Source organism: Sminthopsis crassicaudata, chromosome 1, assembly GCF_048593235.1.
Source record: "Sminthopsis crassicaudata isolate SCR6 chromosome 1, ASM4859323v1, whole genome shotgun sequence".
Lineage (NCBI taxonomy): Eukaryota > Metazoa > Chordata > Mammalia > Dasyuromorphia > Dasyuridae > Sminthopsis > Sminthopsis crassicaudata.
Window position 1 is genome coordinate 706,265,573 of NC_133617.1, and position 20,135 is coordinate 706,285,707.

General features: G+C 37.3%; 1 protein-coding gene across 3 annotated transcripts; it reads right to left on the reverse strand.

Annotated features, from left to right (window-relative positions):
- Positions 1-219: 219 nt before the first annotated feature.
- On the reverse strand, positions 220-16,223 carry THUMPD3 (THUMP domain 3 tRNA guanosine methyltransferase). 3 transcript variants are annotated; one of them, XM_074283969.1, is made up of 10 exons: positions 16,135-16,223; positions 15,160-15,491; positions 13,278-13,355; positions 10,612-11,100; positions 8,627-8,757; positions 6,763-6,832; positions 2,487-2,602; positions 2,106-2,216; positions 835-958; positions 220-605 (listed from the first exon to the last, which is right to left on the reverse strand). In XM_074283969.1, exons 2-10 carry the CDS (start codon positions 15,445-15,447, stop codon positions 456-458), a joined length of 1,557 nt encoding a protein of 518 aa, XP_074140070.1. In that variant the 5' UTR covers positions 15,448-15,491; positions 16,135-16,223; the 3' UTR covers positions 220-455. The 3 variants fall into 3 exon arrangements, with proteins under 3 accessions (XP_074140070.1, XP_074140071.1, XP_074140072.1); XM_074283970.1 differs by lacking the exon at positions 16,135-16,223 and having other exon boundaries at positions 220-660; positions 810-958; positions 15,160-16,119; XM_074283971.1 differs by lacking the exons at positions 220-605; positions 16,135-16,223 and having other exon boundaries at positions 876-1,002; positions 15,160-16,119.
- Between the last annotated feature and the right edge of the window lie 3,912 nt (positions 16,224-20,135).

The window sequence follows — 20,135 nt, forward strand, 5'->3', positions numbered from 1 at the left end:
GAAAGAATGAGTGTCACTTAAAGTAAGGCTATTTCTTTACTGAACCATAAATGGAGGCACTGTGATAGGTATCTTTCCCAAGAATTACAATGAAAAATATGACCCGTGGAGGTAGATCTAAAACAGAAAAACGTGTAAACATGAGAAAAACACTTAAGCAAACTCTCAACATCTTAAGGCCATCTTAGGAGAAATAGAAGTTACACAGCTACTCCTTAGTTTGTTGGGGAAATGTAACTTAAGTTTACTGATATCAATATTCACCTGCTACATTTCTGTTAACAGGGTTATCTTTAGACTAGTTTGGATGCTGTGGCAAATTAGACTTTTGTTACTATTTCTGCATATTTTATATTCATTTCTTCATGCTGTCTCAGACGTTTTCAGTGGTGGGAGGCACATTAAACATAATTTTCAAAAACAAAGACATGAAGAAAAGCCAGTCTTAATTTTCCTCAAGATGTTCCTTTTTCATGCTCTATCTCTGATGGGTGAATGAATGCTTGACTGGTACGTTTGAGAAGGTAAACTGCAGCATGAAGACCTCCTATGTTCACCCAGACAGTATGCACCTTCCGCCATACATGCCCCATTCTGGATAATGCCTGTGGAAACAAAACCACAGTGTCCATTTTTAAAAAATTACATTTATTTATTTTACTTTATTACTTTTTAAAATACTTTTATACTTTATTACATTAGGGCATCAGGCCCCATCTGAGAAAAACATTGCATTGAAGATTGCATCTAGGGACACCCCTATAATCTAACCAAAATGAAGGTTTTCTACTTGTATGTAAGGATTCTACAGGTGAACAATTTAAAGAACATTACCTTGGAAAAGCATTTCCTGTCCTGAGTAAGTAGCACAGCTCGGCCTGTCCCAGGTCTGCAGACACGGCTCATCTCCTGGAGACAAGACGGATAGAGATTCCAGTTTTTCTTCTTAGATCCTATCCTACAAAACAGTTGGGTGTCAAGGACCAATATTCCACTTCATAGCTGACAAAAAAAAAAAAAAAAAACAACACCCCAGTCTGTACTAAAAGTGATTAAGTCTCAAACAATCTCACTGCCTTAAGACTTAGCAAAGGAGGGCTCTTTCATATCAGGAACCAGAGTGATCTTGCATGCTAACTTAACTACCAATATGTTTAGAAAATTGGCATGGATTCTGAAATGTCTTTGTACTTTACAAAAATTACTTGGAAATGAATATGTAACAGCTATAGAATGCAATAATGATTCTGAGCAATCGGAACCAGGGAATCTCAGAAGCTAAATGACATAAAGACACCATCAATTCTGAAGCATCCAGAGGATAAAACAAAGTATTCATTTGGACCAAGAAGTTCTATGTATATGTAACATACCATAATACACATTCTACAATTTGTTCAGTAATTTCTTCACGATTTCTACTCTACCACAATTGACAAGAGAAAAGAAGGGGGGAGGGAAGGAATTCCTGTATAATGGGAGTTGAGAAGGTAGAGTAGAGCTCCTTATGTTTATTTTAATCTCCATCTGCTTTTTCTATTATCACAATGAAACCTATTATTTCTTGTTTTTATAGTAGAAGCCATGTTTTACTTGCAAAGTGCAAAGGCACTTGGGTGTGTCAGCAAAAAGACAAAAGTTTAGTTCCAGAGTCAGGAAGACTGGAGTTCTAATGTTCAGTCTGGAACCTGGGCAAGTCACTTAAGCTGCTTGTCTCAGTTTTCCTCATTTGTATAATGGAAATAACATTTACCCCTTCCAGAGTATTTTAAGAACTAAATGAAATCCTTATAGAACACTTTGAAAACCTTAAAGCACCATGTAAATGTGAGCTATCATCTCCATCAGTACCAACTTCATTATTATCTCTAATTGCTTACCTAATTATCTCTAAAATGAAGAAGAGAATACCTGTTTTAAAATTCTCCATGTGGCTTTTATACAAGAATAAACTTACTCTGCCTTACAAATGGAGACCATTTAATATATAATAATGCAAAAGAAATCATCTCTCTGGCTTGTCCTTAATTTAGAACAAGTTTTGGATCCTTTGAAATATTGCTGTATTAAATGACTTATAATTATATTTATTTCTGGTATCCTACCTCTTTCCAAATGGCATATCTGTGACGATAATATCCACAGAACCAGTCCTCAAAGGCAGATTGCAGATATCCCACTGAATAGCATCTATGGGCAGGCCCCAGAATGCTTTACTATGGGATGAAATGAAAAATCCTTTAGCACAGTTGATGGTAGGAAAATCAAAACTAAACTGGACTATAATGGAGCATGTTTGTAAAGAAACATGTTTAACACATGTAAAATGTATGGGATTGCCTGTCATCAAGGGGAGGGAGTAGAGGGAGGGAGGGGATAATTTGGAAAAATGAATATAAGGGATAATGTTATTAAAAAAAAAAAACACAAACCATATTGAAAGTAATTTTCTTTCAAAAAACATTATACTTAAGTTTTATTTTTACCTTTCTTTAATCTGACTCTTTGTCAATAATGATAAGATGTTATTTGCTGCTCTTTTCACAGCCAGGGGATTATTATCACCAGCAATATGATAACAATTAGGCCATTCAGCAGCCCCCTAAAAACCAAAAGCAAATATTATAAATTCATAAATGGAAAATAAATGGGTTAATACATAAGTACTTTTAACATTCCAGTCTTGTTATTCAATGAACAAAGCATAATTTTGGCAGGAATGAAAAAAGGTTAAGCCCTTTATCTTTATTGGAAGAAATGCAATTGATAGTGATGGAAAAGTTTGTATTGTAAAAAAGTCACGATACCATGCCATTTTGGGGGGGTATATTATATTGGTATAGTTAATGCTAACTTCTGTCTGAATTAGGTTAAGGACGAGACTTCCCAGAGAACTTCAGGGAAGCTGGAGGAGATTCAGAGCCGAGATTCAGAGCCAAGATTCAGGAAGAGGGGGATTGGAGATTTTACCTTCATTCTGGCTGGAGGCTCCAGAAGCCTCCCAAGAAACCTGCTCACAGAGAAAAGGATTTACAAAAAAGAAACCTCTCAGAGAAGGATTACAACTGAGAGATAACAGGACACTACAATTTGGACAAACATTGTAAGGGTTTCTTGTAACAAGTCAAATCAAAAAACCATGATTACCACTTTAGATTTAACCAGTGGTTGAGGACACTTCATCTTCTAGGTAATCTATTTCAGACACAAGGTATAGGCAGTGAACCACCATTTCTTTCATGACCTGTGATATAGCCACCACCCATGAACCTTTCTGGAACCTATTCATGCTTTCAGAATTTAACACTGTGAAGTGGAAAAGTACTAGAACTACACAGAATATGAGAGGTTGACACACCACAGTTGAATGCACTGTTTGATAATGTTTAATATTTTTTATTTCTGTCTTTAGGAGTTCATGCTTTTAAGGAATAGTCTAACAATTCATTGTCACCTCTTTTGGTTTTTTAACAATTATATCATTCTAATTATAGATTTCTTCTAATTATAATCTGGGATACTTCTTATAAGGACAAGTTTCCTGTTAACATTTGTTTATCCACCTCATCAGAGGCTTATGAGATTTTTGTGTTGTTCATTTTCAATGGTTTGAGATTTTTCCACATGGAAGAACTTACTATTTGCTGAAAAGCAGAACATGCTACACAGTGGTTTCTTTTAGATAATGCATAAAAATGTGAAGTGAATAATGAGTCTGACATTGAATAGCAGGGGAAACTACTTAATACTACTGTTTTACAAGATTTCTCATCCACTTTTAGTTTTTTAGAAAGTTAAATTAAAATTTTATATGCAGTTACTGAGTACCCACTATATATGAAGCACTGTGCTACATTAGGATATAAATATAAAAATGAAAAACAATCTTTGAAAAAAATTTCCTACAGTGCGGTAAGGGGGGCTAGACTGAACACTAAAATCTCAAAAAAAAAAAATTACAAAAAAGTTTCTTGTGGGAAATGACATTTAAAAAAAATCAGAAGGGGCAGCTAGGTGGCACAGTGGATAGAGCACCAGCCTTGAATTCAGGAGGACCTGAGTCAAATGTGGTCTCAGACACTTAACACTTCCTAGCTGTGTGACCCTAGGCAAGTCACTTAACCCCAGCCTGGGGAGGGAGGGGGATGAATAAGGAAGCTAGGGATTCTGAGAGACAAGAATATAGAAGACAATATATTTCAGGTAAGGAGACATAAAGGCATAGAGATAATGGGCACCAAACAGGGCAATTTGGCTAGAACATAGATATATAAAAGGCAATGATATAAAATATGAAAGATAGGGAAAGAATTTGTATTAGATTCTAAAGGCAATAAGAATTTATTGAATATTTTTGAACAGGAGTGACACCATCAAACCTATGCTTTCATTAAAGATATTTTTGCAGCTGTGTGGAAGATGAAAGATTATCTGAGATGAGAAACACTTCATTTTCAAGAATCTTTTAGTGTGAAATCTTTTATATGGTTTCAGAGAAAAAAAAAAGTCTAAAAGGTTTCTTCTTGCCCATAGATTTATTCCATCAGAAAACTCACTAAAGTGTTACCCTCCTACTAGCTGAGATCATGCCTATTTTTCCAACAAATAGACTATGTGTATGTGTTTAATTATCTTAATTGCTGTCAATTCTATCAGTACATAAGTTATATAAGTGTGACACTAATACTTGAGGACTCCTCTGAAGCCCTTATTATAGATAAGACTCATGTTGGTAATTGAACTGACTTTATATGTTTCAGCCAGTCCATCCAGAGCTTCTTTCAAACTATTGGGCCAAGACATTCAGTTTTGTTAATTTATTTACATCCATAATATCAAAAAAGTATGTGTGGTGACATTGTACACAGAACAAAGAAGAAATTACCTTTCTAATCTATGGATAAGGAAAACTTCATATATAAGGGAAAATTTCACAGTTGGCATAACATACAATTTTGATTGCACAAAACCAATTGGAAGGGAATCAGGAAAGGGGAGGGGGAGGGAAATCTTTGTAGCAAGCTTCTCTGAAAAATGACTCATTTCTAATCTGTATAAGAAACTGATTCAAATGTATAAGAATAAGAGCCATTCTACAATTGATAAATGGTTAAAGTACATGACCAGACATCAAAGGATGAAATCCAAACTATCATTAACCACATGGAAAAAAAAATCCCAGATAACTAATGCAAACAAGTTTGAGATTTCATTTCACCGTCCTCAAAATTCACACAAAAAAAGAAAATTATAAATGTTGGAGGCAAACTCTATATATTGTTCATGAAGCTGTGAATTAGTCCAGTTATTGTAGAAAATAATTTGAAATTACATTCAACAAAATTGATGCAATAACAATACTAAGTCTATATTTCAAAGAGGGAAAGGATCTATATAAATGAAAATAATAGAAGCTCTTTTTGTGGTAGCAAAGAATTGAAAACTAAGGTGGTATTTAGAGGATGGCCAAACATCACAGCACATGAATGTAATGTGATCTACTGTGACTTAAGAAATTATGAAATGCTTTCAAATCTAGGGAAATTGATATAAACTGATAATGAGTGATATGAGCTTGTACATGACAACAAGATTATACGATGATCAACTCTGATGGACATGACATGATTCAAATCAGTTCCAATTATTCAGTAATGAATAGAATCAACTACATCCCGAAAGAGAACTATGGGAAATGAGTGTGGACCATAACACAGCATTTCTACTCTTTCTGTTATTGTGTGCTTGCATTTTTGTTTTCCTTCTCAGATTTTTTTTTCTCTCTTTCTAGATCCGATTTTTCTTGTGTAGCAAGATAACTGTATAAATATGTATACATATATTTTAACATATTTAACATATACATTGGACTACTTGCCATCTAGGGGAGGGGGTGGAGAGAAGGAAGGGAAAAGTTGGAACAGAAGGTTTTCCAAGGGTAATGACCATGAAAAATTATCCATGCATATTTTTTGTCAACAAAAAACTATAATAGTGATATTAGCAAAATAAAAACAATTTATACAGTAACACTGTAAAAACAAATAACTTCTGAATGCTAAAGTGAAGAATTTGTATTATATTCTGAGGAAAGAAGAAATAACTGAATATTCCTAAGCAGGAGTGACATTAAATCTATGCTTCAAGGAAGAATATTTTATGAAATATTTTTATGAATTTTTATGAAATTTTTAAAAATTATGAAAATTTTTTATGAAAGAACCCTTCATGCAATGACCAAAATGATTCTTGACTAGTGGTATCAAACTTAAATAGAAATAGGGTTAATAAACTGGACATAAATATTTCTGTGAGTCTATAATTACTAGTTTTATCTATTTTCTTAAAATATTTTTATCTATTCTCTTAAAATACTTCTCAATTTCATTTTAATCTGGTTATGACCATAGTCAAGAGCCATTTCTAGTCAAACACTTCTGCTCTAGAGGACTAATGGCACCCATTAGCCATCTACCCCTTGGCAGGCAGAGGGGAAAGATACAGAGCTTAAGAAAATACAGTTTTTCAACAAGGCCAATGCAAGAACTTTTTTACTTGACTAGATTTATGGAACAAGGATTTTGTTTTTCTTCTTTTTTTCCCCCCAATGGTGGTGGGAATAGGGAAAGAAAACTGATCTGTTAAATTTATTTATTTATTTTTTTCCTGCTAAATTTTAAAAATAAAATTTAATTAAAAAACAAGTTAAGAATCTTAAATGTTTATTACTATTTAATTCAAAAGCTAGATAAAAGTTATTACCTCTATTGGTATGGCACCTGTTCCACACATTGGATCTACTATTATGTCAGTAGGCTGAGGAGAACAAAGCCTGGGGGAAAAAAAACAAATAGTCTAAGGGAAAATAATCTGACTGTTCTCAGATCAGAACCAGGAACAATGAGTGGAAGTTCTAAAGATGTAAATTCAGAGTTGATATTGTGAAAAACCTCTAACAATTAGCCTTATCCAAGTGGCATGGCCTGTCCAGAGACATATGGGCTTGGCTCCCATTTCTTGGAGATGATCCCTTCATGGTCACTTGTCTAGTATTTTATAGTGAGGATTCCTTTCATGAATGGGTTGTACTGTACAGCTCCTGGTCATTTCCAACTCTCAAATCCATTCTGTGACTTTAAATTACAAATGGGCTCTGATTTTTAATAGGAGACAATTTACTTTTTCCCTACTGACTTTTTGGTAAATCAAGCTTATGCAAAAACATTAGATGAGTTGATGTGCTTAGAAATATTTCATTAAAAAAAAAATAAGGGAATATAGTTATATGGACACTTAACACTTCTTTAGCTGTGTAACCCTGAGCAATTATCCCCAATTGCCAAACCAAAACCATCCCGTAAGCTACACCTGGGAGAACACAATTGAAAATTGACAAAAATCAAAGAATTCTAAATTAAGCATTGGAGAGTATGAAGAATAAAAGTGTCTTCCCTAAACAAACGACCCCATTTTTCTCTCCTACATGCCAAGATCAAACCATGAATTGTGTAGTGAGACCTAGGCTTCCAATCCCTAATCATGGAATTCATTTATGAAGAGGTAAGGTATTAAAGAAAGCAAATATAAGGAGAAAAAAGGGAAGAGGTTACCTACAGGGAGAGAGGAAAAATAGGATTTATATTCTGAAAATTGCCATGTTCTATAGGGAAATGTAGCTAATTAAACAGCTTACTCTAGTAATCTCAAAGGATCCACAGGGTTCATAAGGATCAAATGAGGTAGTAAGTGAAAACACTTGGAAAAGTACAAGTTACTAAGCAAATGAAAATTATAATTAATTCTTTCATCATGATCTATAAAGCATCCTACATGCAGTGCTAGCCCAACAGTTATTATAGAAGGTAAAAATGTCTACTTAAATTATTACACTCAAATAGAAATTAAAGCAAAGTGTAAAATTAGTTTCAAATAAAAATATAGTTCTATGAAAAATTTCCCAAAAAGAAAACAACCTTACCAGTATCTAGTAGATGTGGAAAAATATTTTATTCTTATGTTAAGAGGAAAGTAGTTCATTGGAATATATAGAATTGAAGATTTAAGAAAAGAACACAGATGCTCAACTTTTAATTGTTAGGGCTACTATTCTATGACTATAACAATCCCCTAGTAAAGTCTTCTTTTGATGTTTCTCTACAGTGTGGCAAAACCCACAGATTCTAAAGGCCATAACATTGAAATTCAAATTCTTACAAGTTCTCTCAAAAGGAAAGAATTTGGTGAACAATCGCCACATTTATTGTCCCAGAATCACATAGAGCTCAGGCCTACAGAATGATGCATTTTAAGCTAGAGACACCATTAAAACCTATGTTTATAAAGGGACTGCTTTAGTGTAGTGTACTTAGATGCCTAATTCATTGATTCCACCCTCAAGATGTCACCCAGTTTTAAAAGTTGTTTTTTTTTTTTTTTTTTTTTTTTTTTTTTTTTTAATGAGGCAATTGGGATTAAGTGACTTGTCTAGAATCACACACACAGGAAGTGTTAAGTGTCTGAGGTTGGATTTGAGTCCAACCTCTTGACTCCAGAGCAGGAGTTCTTATCCACTGTACCCCCTAGTTGCCTCTGTCACCCAATATGGATGTCAAACTCAGTCACTTACCTGAGCATGCCATAAGCAAGAGTGGATCTTAGAGTTGTAGGACCAAAATGTGTAATATTTCTTCGATGGAGACTTTCTTCTGTCAATGCAATGCCCACAACTATTTCATTATTATGGACATTTAAGAGAACCTAGGAAAAGGTTCAACAAGGTAAATCAACAGGACTTTAGGTATGTTCAAACTATATATACCACTGAAAGAAATCAATGTTTCAAATTTCCATAACTTGGTTTATCTGGAATAACATAACATTAATGGAGCTAAAAATATGTGAAGGGACAACTCATAATATTAGCAAACAAAACTTTTTAGAACTATATTCTAGATTTTTGAGCTCAAAAGGACACCATCTTAAACTATTTTTACCCTAGTGTTTTTTCCTTCAGAGTTAAAGTGTTTTTATGTACATTTTGTCTCATCCATCCCCACAGCATCACTATGAAAGAGATGGATCAATTAAACCTAACTCTGTGTTTTACATATTTATGGACTCTATTCACTAATGAAGATTCTGACCTATGGTGCCAACTAATTATTTAGTTCTTTCAGGCTCATCACAAAACAATTAATTACTTAATGTCATAGGAATAATACAATTGTAGCTGAAAAGAATTTTAAAGGCCCACCTTCCTCCCTCCCTCTATAACAAGTCTGCAAAGCTTCATTTCAAATACAACCAATGATAAAGACCTGCTGTCTCCTCAGGCAACTCACTCTTTTTTAAAAGGTCTTCTTTTTATTGAGCTGTGATAACAGCTCACAGAGCTTTCCATATCCAGAGAAGTAAGCAATGATAACAGTTTATTGATCTACATAAATGAAACATGTTTATGGGGGAAGGAAGCCTCAGAAACTATTTTTCCAAACTACACAAAACAAGAAAGTAGCAGAGCCAAATTTGAATACAGGTCTCCCAAATCCAAATCCAGTGTTCTTTCCACTATATCACATTATCTATCTTTAACTTCTTGAATCAGACCTTGAAAGTTCTCTGAATCTACAAAAATTAATTCTTCATATACTTGTCTACTTTTCTCAGGAAGTTTTCTTGATTGCAGATAATAAATGTTACCTAGTTCCCCATATATAACGTGGCTTTGGCACAAGCCAGACTGTCTCCACTCCAGGACATCCTTCTAGATTAACAATGTCCCTCTTTAAATGTGACAAGCAAAGCAGAACCCAATTTCCAATTATGGTCTGACCAGCGGATAGGGGGAACTACTATCTATCCTGTTCTAAGTACTGTATTTTTACTAATATAGCCTAAGATTACACACATTTTGGGGACACTAGCATCATACTTTTTGCTGGTACTTAAATTATATAGTTAATTTTTAAGTTAAATTTCCATAAATGCTATTTTTATATTGGTTCATCATTCCACTTTGTTGAGTCTTTTGGATTCTGATTTGGTCAAAGAAAGAAATCAACTATTTTTTTTCACTTATGTCAACTAGAAATGTGCTATGTAGTCACTTACATTTTCATCCAAGTTATAAAAGAAAATAGTAGCTGGTGCTTTTATGTTTGCAAAGTACTTTACATATATCTTCTGTTTGATGTTCCTACAGTCATGTGAGATCAAAGAAGGAACCTGAAGTTTGAGGGGGTGAAATGACTGCTCAACATCACACAGGCCATAAAAGGTAGAACCTGGGCTTGAACCAGGCCCTCTTATCCAGCTGCAACAATATAGGCAACAACCTAGTATAGTTGGAAGTACTAGACTATAAATTAGGATTATAAATTCTTTTGGATGTTATTAACTAGCTGTGTGACACTAATGTGACATCCTTGGGCCTCAGTCTTTTCTAATAAAAAAAGGAGTGGAATTAGGTTGTCCTTTAAAAGGTCTTCCAAATCTAACAATTCTATGAGAAGACTCAAGAATCCTGAATCTTTTAAATAGCCATAATTCTAAGGGAATTTTACTGTACAACCACAAAAATTACACCCAAATTTGCAAAGAGATAGCTTGTACCTCCACATCAAAGTTGGTCATGTCAGCCTTCCATTTGAAATAGTCCTGAACAGCTCCCCCAAAATCTCTTGCTGCTTCATTAGATGTAAAGCTATGGTTTTCACCTGCCCTGTTGCATGTAACTCGGAACTTGAGCACTTGAGGTTCAGCTTCATCTCCAGGGATCTCATTAACTCTTTTGTTCTCAATGGCAGATGGTTTTTCTGAAACTTTTTTATTGTAAGCTAAAATGGGAGTTTCACCAATGGTACCATCTTGGTTTTCAATGGTTTCTAAGACTGCCTCCATAGAATGATTGGTGATCTGCTTCTCATCTCCCATGTCTCCTTGTCCATCATCCACCTTTTCTTTGAATACAGCATTTTGTTGTGTTAATTTTTTGCGTTTTGTCTTTTTTTTCTTAAAGCTGGTATTGATTTTCCATACTTTTAAAGGGTCTGACCAAGGAAGCTTCCCAGCCAAATCTTCAAAATCCTTTAGAACATCTTCCTTTAAAAAAGAAAAACCAAAATCCACATATTTCTCAGGCATCTCCATTTAAGCAACAAATACTATTCCAAGCATTATGGGAAATAAAAAATTTACAACTGTTTTCAAAAGCTTATGGTCTTTGGGAAAATAAGATATACATATATGAAATAACTAACAATTCAAGATAGCAGATAATTAATGTCCATATGACATTCTAGAAATTCAGGGTTCTAGGAATTCAGAAGGAGTGATTAATGCTGGCTGGGATATCAGGGAAAGCTTTCATTTAAAATTGGCCATGAAGGACTGGAAAGGATTTGGTACTTTTAATTTTAGAAACATAGAATCACTTGGACTCTTATTTTGTAACATAATTAAAGAATAAACTACTGTGAAGTTCTAAGCAAGAGGGTCAAAAAAGGAGCTGCCATTAGGGAGGGGAGAGGAAGAAAAGAAAGGAGGGAAGAAAAGTAGAGAGAGGGAGGATAATTACCACAGGGGAAAAAAAAAAAAAGAATCAGCTTCCTGAATATGACATAGCTTGGTCTCCCTGATCCACAAAGTGGAAGCTACAGTAACTATAGAAACAGAAAGTTTTGGAGCTAATTACCAAAAGTGAGGGTTTCCCAAAGATTTTCTCCAGCAACCCTACAAATGTGTTGTGCTTTTCAGTATCCCTTGGTGTTGATTCAGACCTCTGCAATCCTTTTATCATGGTTAGTTCTCTAAGCCCTAGTCCTAAATTGACCATATTTGATACCAATAATGAAATTCTACTGCTTTTGATTATTCAGAAAACAAATCTGGATAGCTTGCCCTTTTTTTGAAAAATGCTCTAGTAAAAAGAAAGCAGACAATTTTCCCTCTGGAAAGAAAGACCAGGTATGAGACCTGCTTGGTTACTATCTGGGGGAAAAAAGAAGAGAATAATTGGTTTTTCTGACAAAAAAGCTGAGCTCAACATCTCACAAATAGCTATAAATATATAGCAAGGAAACTAAATAACTTGAATTCAAAGAAAAATAAATTCCCACATGGAAGTCCCAATAGGAAAAATAAAGCATTAAAGAGGCTGAGGGGAAAAAATAAAAGATCAAGCAAAGAAACTAATATAACAAAGAACTACTATGTGGTAAGATAATTAGACTAAAACTGCAGAGAAAGAGTAATTCAGAATTAACTAGACTAGAATCCTAGAAAAGTAAATGAAATAGCCACCAAGTATGGGGCTAAAAAAAACAAAAACAAAAAAACCCCCCAAAACTGAAGGAAAAAATAAGGAATGAAATTGTAGCCTTTAATTAAAAAAAAAAAAAAAAAAAAAAAAAAATCTAAACGTAAAAGTAGTATTTTTGAACAGAACTCCACTGAAGGAAAGAACATTCTAAAGCCCTTAATGTAGTTAGGAAAACAATTTGTAGAAATTATGGAATTATAAAATTCACTGATTCATCAAAAAATATTTTAGTATTGTCAAAAGATATAAACAAAATAGGATCAAGTTTGTCAGTAACTTAAGTTTTAGTTTCCAGTAGTTCCCAAGACTAGGGAACTTACCTGAATGATCAAAAATATTAGGATTCCATTATTAATATCAAATACTGTCAATTTAGGACCATCTCTAAGACACCTACCAGAAGAATTCTAAATTATAGATTTTCTTGCATGTTACCTGTTGTACAAAGTTTTATTTCTATTTTAAGCAAAATTCACAAGGTTAAAGTGTTTGCATTTTTTTTTTTTTGCAGTCACAAAATAATTTTCCCTTTGTAGTTCTGAAATTTTATCTTGATTCTGATCTGATCTCCCTTTTCTAAGCCAATTTAGAACTTTTCCATAGAACTTTTCTATGGAAAAGAAAAGATCTCTATGGTCTCTCTATCATAGAGATAGTTATCTATGAGGCAGTTCTCTAAGTTAGCCAAATACTTCATAGGAAATAGTGAACTCAGTTTAAATCATACCAGAATCTAACCTATTTCCTAAGAGTCTAAGCAATTTGTTTTTATTTTCTAAAAATTTAGTCCTCACTAAATGATCACTTTTGGAACAGAATTGTCAGTAAACCCCAATCTTATGAATATAATTTAAAAGTTCCCATATAATCCCACTTTATACAAGGACACAGTGATATCACTGAATGTATGAACTTGAAAAGATTCTTTGGAGAAAATAATTTACTTTGGATAACTCACCTTGGTTTCTTTGAATTGATAATCTCTAAACTCCTGAACAACAACAAATAAATTATCAACTGATCTTAGACTATGAACCTGGAAAAAAAAAAGAAATGTTTTAGTTAATTTCTCTGAGAGTAAGGCTATTCAGGAAATATTCGCTGTGTGCCTACTATGTCCAATGCAATACTGGGCATATAAAGGCAGCTATGAAGCTTTCTTTCAAGGTACTTAAGTCTAGTGGGGAAGAGAAAAACACAAATAAGTTTAATGTAAAGCATAATGTAAAAAATACATTAAGAAAAGTTTAAAATAGTATGTAAACTCTAAGCTGGGCTGAACTGTTAATGTGTCAATAAACTATTATTTCACCAAAGTAAGTACTGCCTATAACTCAATGTATGCTTGTGGGGTGGTTTGTTGTTGTTGTTTTTTGTTTGTTTGTTTTTTTTTTTTTTTGTGGGGGGTCATTGACTTAACTCGAAATGCAGAAAAGCAATCCAACACTATATCCATTACCTTTCTAGTTGGGTAGAACTTGCCAAAGTTACCTTTGATTTCAATCACTTCCATGACACAATTAGGCATTGGATGAAGACAATTTAGTAGAGGAACTATCAGTAGTAAACAGCTTTAGTGGTTGTAAAGCTATAGATATGAAGATAACATATCCTTTAGCAAAAACTTAAAGAAAATTCCTTTGTTACCCAGCTGCTTCTACACTTTCTCTAAAGGAATCTGAGAATCAAAGTTGGCAGTGGTAAGTAGCTTGAAGACTACACAAAGACTACACTGGAGAAGTCAGGAATGTGGCCTTATTCACTTGTCATCTTATGGTAGTATGCAGAGTTCTGTGAACTCTTCTCATATGTCCACTGTACTTCACAATTAGTTCTTTCAAAAACTGTTCTCATATCTGTCATATTTACGAATATACTTTTCATTTATTTCTCCTTTTATAGTTGAGAACTATTAATATTTGCAGACAGAATAGAGATGAATTCTTAAGCACTACCCTAGACATCTAGAAATGTTTTTTTAAAGACTTCTGAATTATTCTGAAAATATATTACAGTGGAGAAAATATTGGATCTGGAGTAAAAACTCCTAGGAATGAATCCTAACCCTATTTGTAACATTTAGGCAAAGTGATAGTATCTGTGAGACTGTTACTTTATATGTAAAATTGGTGAAGTAGATCTCTGCCAATTACAGCTGCTGTGACCCTAAAGCAACTAGTTTATTTCTATTGGTCTGTTTCCTCAACTTTAACATGAGGGCAGAGAATTAGATGGCTTCTAAGGTGATTTTTCTATAATCTTATGATTTAAATGAAGATTATTTTCTTGTTTTAGATCCATGAGACTACTAATCTCCTTAATTTTGAGGTCAGCTAAGTGTTGCAATGGATAGAATCCTGGGCTTGGAATTAGGAAGATTGATTTCCATCAGTCCAAATCCAGCTGCTTAGTAGTTCTGTAATCCTGAGCAACTCACTTATTCTGTTTGCCTCAGTTCCCCATCCTTATCTGAAGAAGGAAATGGCACTATCTTGGCCAAGAAATCCCAGGTGGGGACATGCAGTGCTGGATATGACTGAATAACACCACATAATTTTGGAGATCTAAGATTATGATTGTAGTAAAAACTCCAAATCAGCAACTATTTTTCAACAGACTGTGATGGAAGTGACCAAAACCATTAAGAAACAAGTCACAAGAATCAGCTGTCCAGGATTACGTGGTCAGTATTTTTCAAAAGTAGGAAAGGAATCCACGAATTTTATCCATTTATAATATTGTCTTTCAGAAGAATAATTTAGAACATGAGAAGGATATAGGATGAAAGCAGGTTGGAACATATGTTAATTTTAAAAAGTATTTTTAGTATATTTGCAAACCTTGGACAGACTCTCCACTGAAATGTCAAAGTATATCTTGCCTCGGTCTTTGCTGATTCTGGACTGCGAGCCCAGTTTCTCCCTTACTTCATCGGCGGCCGTCTGCTCAAAGCCGGTAGGCACAGTGGCTCCAATCGTAACGCAGAGCTGGTCGGGGCCGGGCCCGGGCCTGGGATTGGGGTCGGGGCCGAGGTCCGGGCGGCTCTCCACACTCCCCCCGGCAGGCGCCTGCTTCTCCTTCAGGCTCACTTCGCTGAGCTGTTCGCAAGCTACTTCGAGCTCAGACATGCCGGCACCTCTTCACGAGGGGTCACTCCTACTCTCGGCCTGGACTGGAAGGAAAAACGGGCTCGAAGGAGCCGATCACGCCGCTCGAGAGGGAGGAAGCCCGGGCCCAGGCTTTTCAGGGCCGGGAGTGGGTTAAAACGCCATGCTTACACAACGGCTAAGCTAGCGTGGCCCGCAAAGAGAGGACGGGGGGCGGGGTCCTGGGGGAAAAGGAACGCCCACGGCTCCCCCGCAGAGGTCCGGGAAGGGGCAGAGGGCTTTCCGCTGCGTCTCTCCCCGCTCCCTCCTTCTTCGCCTCACCAGGGGCCGGCCTAGGGGACCGCCGAGATCCCAGCCCCGTCCCAGAGGGCCAGACGGGGGCGGGGTCTCAGCGAGGCCCGGCGAGGGGAGAGGCGGCGGGCTCCGATCACCTTGGGAGCAACGGCTGCCCTCCCGCCGTCCTCCCCTCGAGAGAAAAAAGCCGTGGCGGAGAGACCCCACCGGTCACTCTCTGCCCCCCTTCCCCCCACCCCCCTTCCCGTGGAACTGCTCGCGCTCGTGGGCACCACGCGGCGGCCGTGACCGCATCACGTGGCACAGGGGAGAAGAAAGGTCGACTCGTGCACTAAGGCCCCTCGATGAATCGGCCTTCTTCCCTCACTCCCTGGCGCTCGCTGCACCTCTTTCCGGGCTAGTCAGCACGGTTACCTGCTGGTGGCGCTTAATGCCTGGCGACTGAAGAACTCCTTCCGGTTACATTTTCAGGCGAGCCTGTACTTCCGGGTCATAACGCCAGCCGCCCTGGAAGCGGAAGGTTCGGGTTCTTTTCTCGCAGTTTCCGACTTTTAGCTGAAGCTCGAACTCGTTTACGCGGTTCGTAGCTGGAATTTAAGAAAGCGTGATTCCCGAAAACTCGCTGGCCCGAGGAAGCACCCTGATGCATGCTATGATCGGGTCTCGGTGCGGGGGGGAAGGGAGAGTGGGAATAGGGGTGGAATCTTGTAGACTTCCAGGAGGCTTGCAGGCAGCTTGTCCCCTCTGGGTGGGGGTGGGGGCGCCCTCCGTTCGTCAAGGAGTTTTCCCTGTTTTGCTTCTTGTTATTTGTCCCATCGCTTTGTTTTTGGACTGGGGGTTCTTCCCAGGGCGGCCCTCTGAATACTTCGAGGCGAAGCATTTGCTAAGTGTGTGCTTTGGCCAAATCCTGAGCTAATTCTGGGGGTGCGAATACAACAAAAGCCAGATGGTCTCTGCCCCCAGACAGGGAAAGGTGCGAGATGTGCAGCGCCCGGGCGCCTCACTTCTCCGAGCTTCTTCCCGCGGGCTCGTGGCTCCCTCCCCAACTCTTGCCCCGTGCCGTTTTCTCTGCCCCACCCAGTGCTGGGCGCCCGGGAGAAGCGTCTTCCCTCCCGCACTCAGAGCTGCCCCGCTGTCTGCAGGAAGACTCTCCCTCGTCTCCTCCGTTCAGGTGCCTCCCTATTTGCGGGCTGAGGGAAGCTAACGTAATAGTTAGAGCCAGCCGGGGCAGGGGAAGTCCTCAGTGGGGCAGCTCCCGCTCTCACACACGTGTGTGCTTCGCTCTCAGAGGATCGGGACATCTGGGAGAGGGCGCCCTGACGCAAAGGAGATGGGTTTAAGAGAGGGAGGGCTGGGCAGGGTCACCTGCTTCACTTTGTCCTCCTCTGCATCCAACGGCCAGACAGCTCAGGATCACTGAGAGGGCCTTGGGTTATGGGAGGCTTTCCACAGCCTCGGGGGTCCCCCGATATTTTGGGGGTTTGCAGTTAGAACCACACCTTAAACCCAAATCTCCCTGAGATTTGGTGTCCCGGGTAAAAGATTCTTCCCTGCCTCATTTTTTTCCCTCTCTTAGGCACCAATTGCTCTGATTGTCTGTTAGACCTTCCATTAAAAAGGCCTCCCATCTCTCATCTCTGTCAGACCTCTAGTCCTCGATGACTCCGGAAGAGGAAGTGAGGCAGGCACAGCCCTCCCTCTCTTAAATTCACTTCGCTTGCCTCCCTGACATAGTCTTCTTCTGGAACCAAGGACTAATGACCATCGTAGTTAGTCTGTAAGTTCCTTGAGGGCAGGGATTGTCTCGTCTCTTTGTATCCCCTTTGGTTAATACACTGTATGGCACATAATACTCAATAAAGATTTATGGATTGAATGATTAAAAAAAAAAAAAACTTGTATTCTTCGAATCCTTGAAATCTTAAATCAAGATTGTATATCAAGCTATTGCTAGTTTTTTCTTTAACAAATTTTAAGATGGAATGGTCACTTTTCCTAAGTTTCTCTTCATTTTCCTATCTTGAAATTTCTCATTAGTTACTTTACCTTTAGAATAATGTCTTTAGGGGCAGCTGGGTGGCTCAGGGGATAGAGCAAGGGAAGTCAGGAGGACCTGAGGGCACTTAACACGTCCTAGCTGTGTGACTCTGGGCAAGCCACTTAACCCCAATTGCCTCAGCCAAAAAAAAAAAATGTCTTTATTGAGGCAACTCAAAAGATAATCAATAGCTTTGTTTTTGCCCAAAACAGATTATGATCAGATAATTGAAATCTATCACAAGCTTGTTTCCCAAACATATCATCTATTTCCTCCTTATCCATAGTTGGTCCATAATATATACAGATGATAACATTGTTTCCATTTATGTCTATGAATCTTCACCCAGCTATTCCCCATGTAGCCTCTTCCATTCCAGAATTTCTTCTTAAGCTTCTATTCATCTTTTTCCAGCTTTCTTTGAATAATAAAGTATAACTTTCCAGAACTCTCTTCTCAAACCTACATTTTTCACATCTTGAAGATGATTGCTTCCGTAATCCTCATCCTTGTGTCTCGGTTTCTGTCTCTTTTCTCTCTCTATTCCATTCTTCTATCAAGTCTTGAATGTCTCCTTATTGTCTGATTTCTTCATTTTAATAAAATGTAGTTTCCCTTTTAAGCCTTTTTTTTTTTTTTTTTTTGTTTAATGTTATGAGTCACGCTTGCCTTTTTTTACTTTAGATAAAGCACATTAGATTTTGCTTTATCTCTTATAAGAACTGTTACCTTTTAGGTTTCAAGTATGTTTCATGTACACAATTTATTATTAGATTCTTTATAATCCATTCTTGTATCCTCTTGCATTTTCTGGGTGAGTTAATTCCATTCACAATTAGAAATTTTTATTTCCTATTTTTATATTTTTTCTTTATTTTTCACTTTGTCTTTATAAGGAAGGGGGTTCTGAGGGAGAAGAGCAAATTCATCATCAGTATTCTAGGTCTGGTGTAATATGCTTCCTGTCTTTTATCTCCCTTCACTGAGAGCCCAATAACAGGTTCTTATTCTTTGCTTTGTTTTCCTTTAAGGATTTGCTTATATGTTGTGTACACCAACCAGATTATAGGATGATCAATTCTGATGGACTTGGCTTTTTTTTTTAACAGCAAGGGGATTCAGAGTAATTCCAACAGTCTTGTGATGGAGAGAGCCATCTGCATTCAGAGAGGATTATGGGAACTGAATGTGGATCACAACATTTTTACTTTTTTTGTTGCTGTTTACTTTTTATTTTCTTTCTCATTTTCCCCTTTTTGATCTAATTTTTCTTCTGCAGCATGATAATTTTGAAAGTATATAGAGTACTGCATATGTTTAACGTATATTGGATTACTTGGTGTCTAAGGGAGAAGATAGGGAAAGGGAGGGAGAAAAAAAATTGGAGCACAAGATTTTGCAAGGGTGAATGTTGAAAAATAACTATAAATTCTGAAAATAAAAAGCTTTAAAGGAAAAAAAAAGGATTTACTTGTAGATGTTTTGGACTCATTCTGTAGTCTGGTCCCCTGAACACTCTTGTTACCATAATAGTTCTTTTTGGTGGCATACTTTTTATTTGTAAGTTTGCTCATTCTTCCAGCCTACTTCCTAAATACAGGCTTGATGTTTAGGCCAGGGTCTCTGCCCTTCTGGGGGAATGACTGAGCTAAGCTTCTGGCCTCTTGGGTCCTTCAATTTTCAGGGACATTGTTTTATGTTACTTCAGGATCTTGGGGACTACTCAGATGGTGGTCCTCTAAGCTTTCAGTGCTCTAGGGCAAAGTCTAATCCTGCCCTCTTGGTCTGACTTCTTGTAAGTTCCTGATGGCTTTGAGTTTTTGCAATAGTCCTTTAACTTTACCTTTGGTTGGAAATTCCAGTAGAGTGCTGCTGAACATAGTCATTGTCAATCAACTGGAAAGCTCTGCAAGTTGGAACTTGCCTTTGGTCTAGGGAAATGCTGACCTTTTTCCATGCTGGGCTTCACATTGGGCTAGGATTAGTTTCCTGTTTCATTCTTGACATCAGAGCCTCACAACTACTATTTTGCTTGAACTTTTTCCTCCTCCAGACTAGGACTCATGACTTCCCCTCACTCTGGAATGTCTTCCTGAAGCACAGGCCTGAATCTGACCTGGAATTGAAGAGTGAATAACACAATCACCAGTTGGTACCTATTTCTGCATCCTATGCAAGGTCAAGGCCTTCCTGTATGGATCTGGAACCTATAGGCAGAGTCTTTTTTCATTCCTGTGCACTGCCATGCCATGTGGGGCAGACCTCATTTCCCAAGTCCACAAACCTCCCTATCTCCCTATGCTGACTGGGTGGAAGTTGGACTTGATTTTTTCTTAGATTTCCTACCTAGGACTTGGTCTGCTCTTGCATTCTTTAT

Coding starts and splice junctions, on each gene's coding strand:
- THUMPD3 (XM_074283969.1), bottom strand. CDS start 15,447: ATGTCTGAGCTCGAAGTAGCTTGCGAACAGCTCAGCGAAGTGAGCCTG. Junction 13,356..15,159: donor CAGTGGAGAGTCTGTCCAAG/GTTTGCAAATAT, acceptor TTTTTTTTCCAG/GTTCATAGTCTAAGATCAGT. Junction 606..834: donor ACAGGAAATGCTTTTCCAAG/GTAATGTTCTTT, acceptor TTGTTTCCACAG/GCATTATCCAGAATGGGGCA.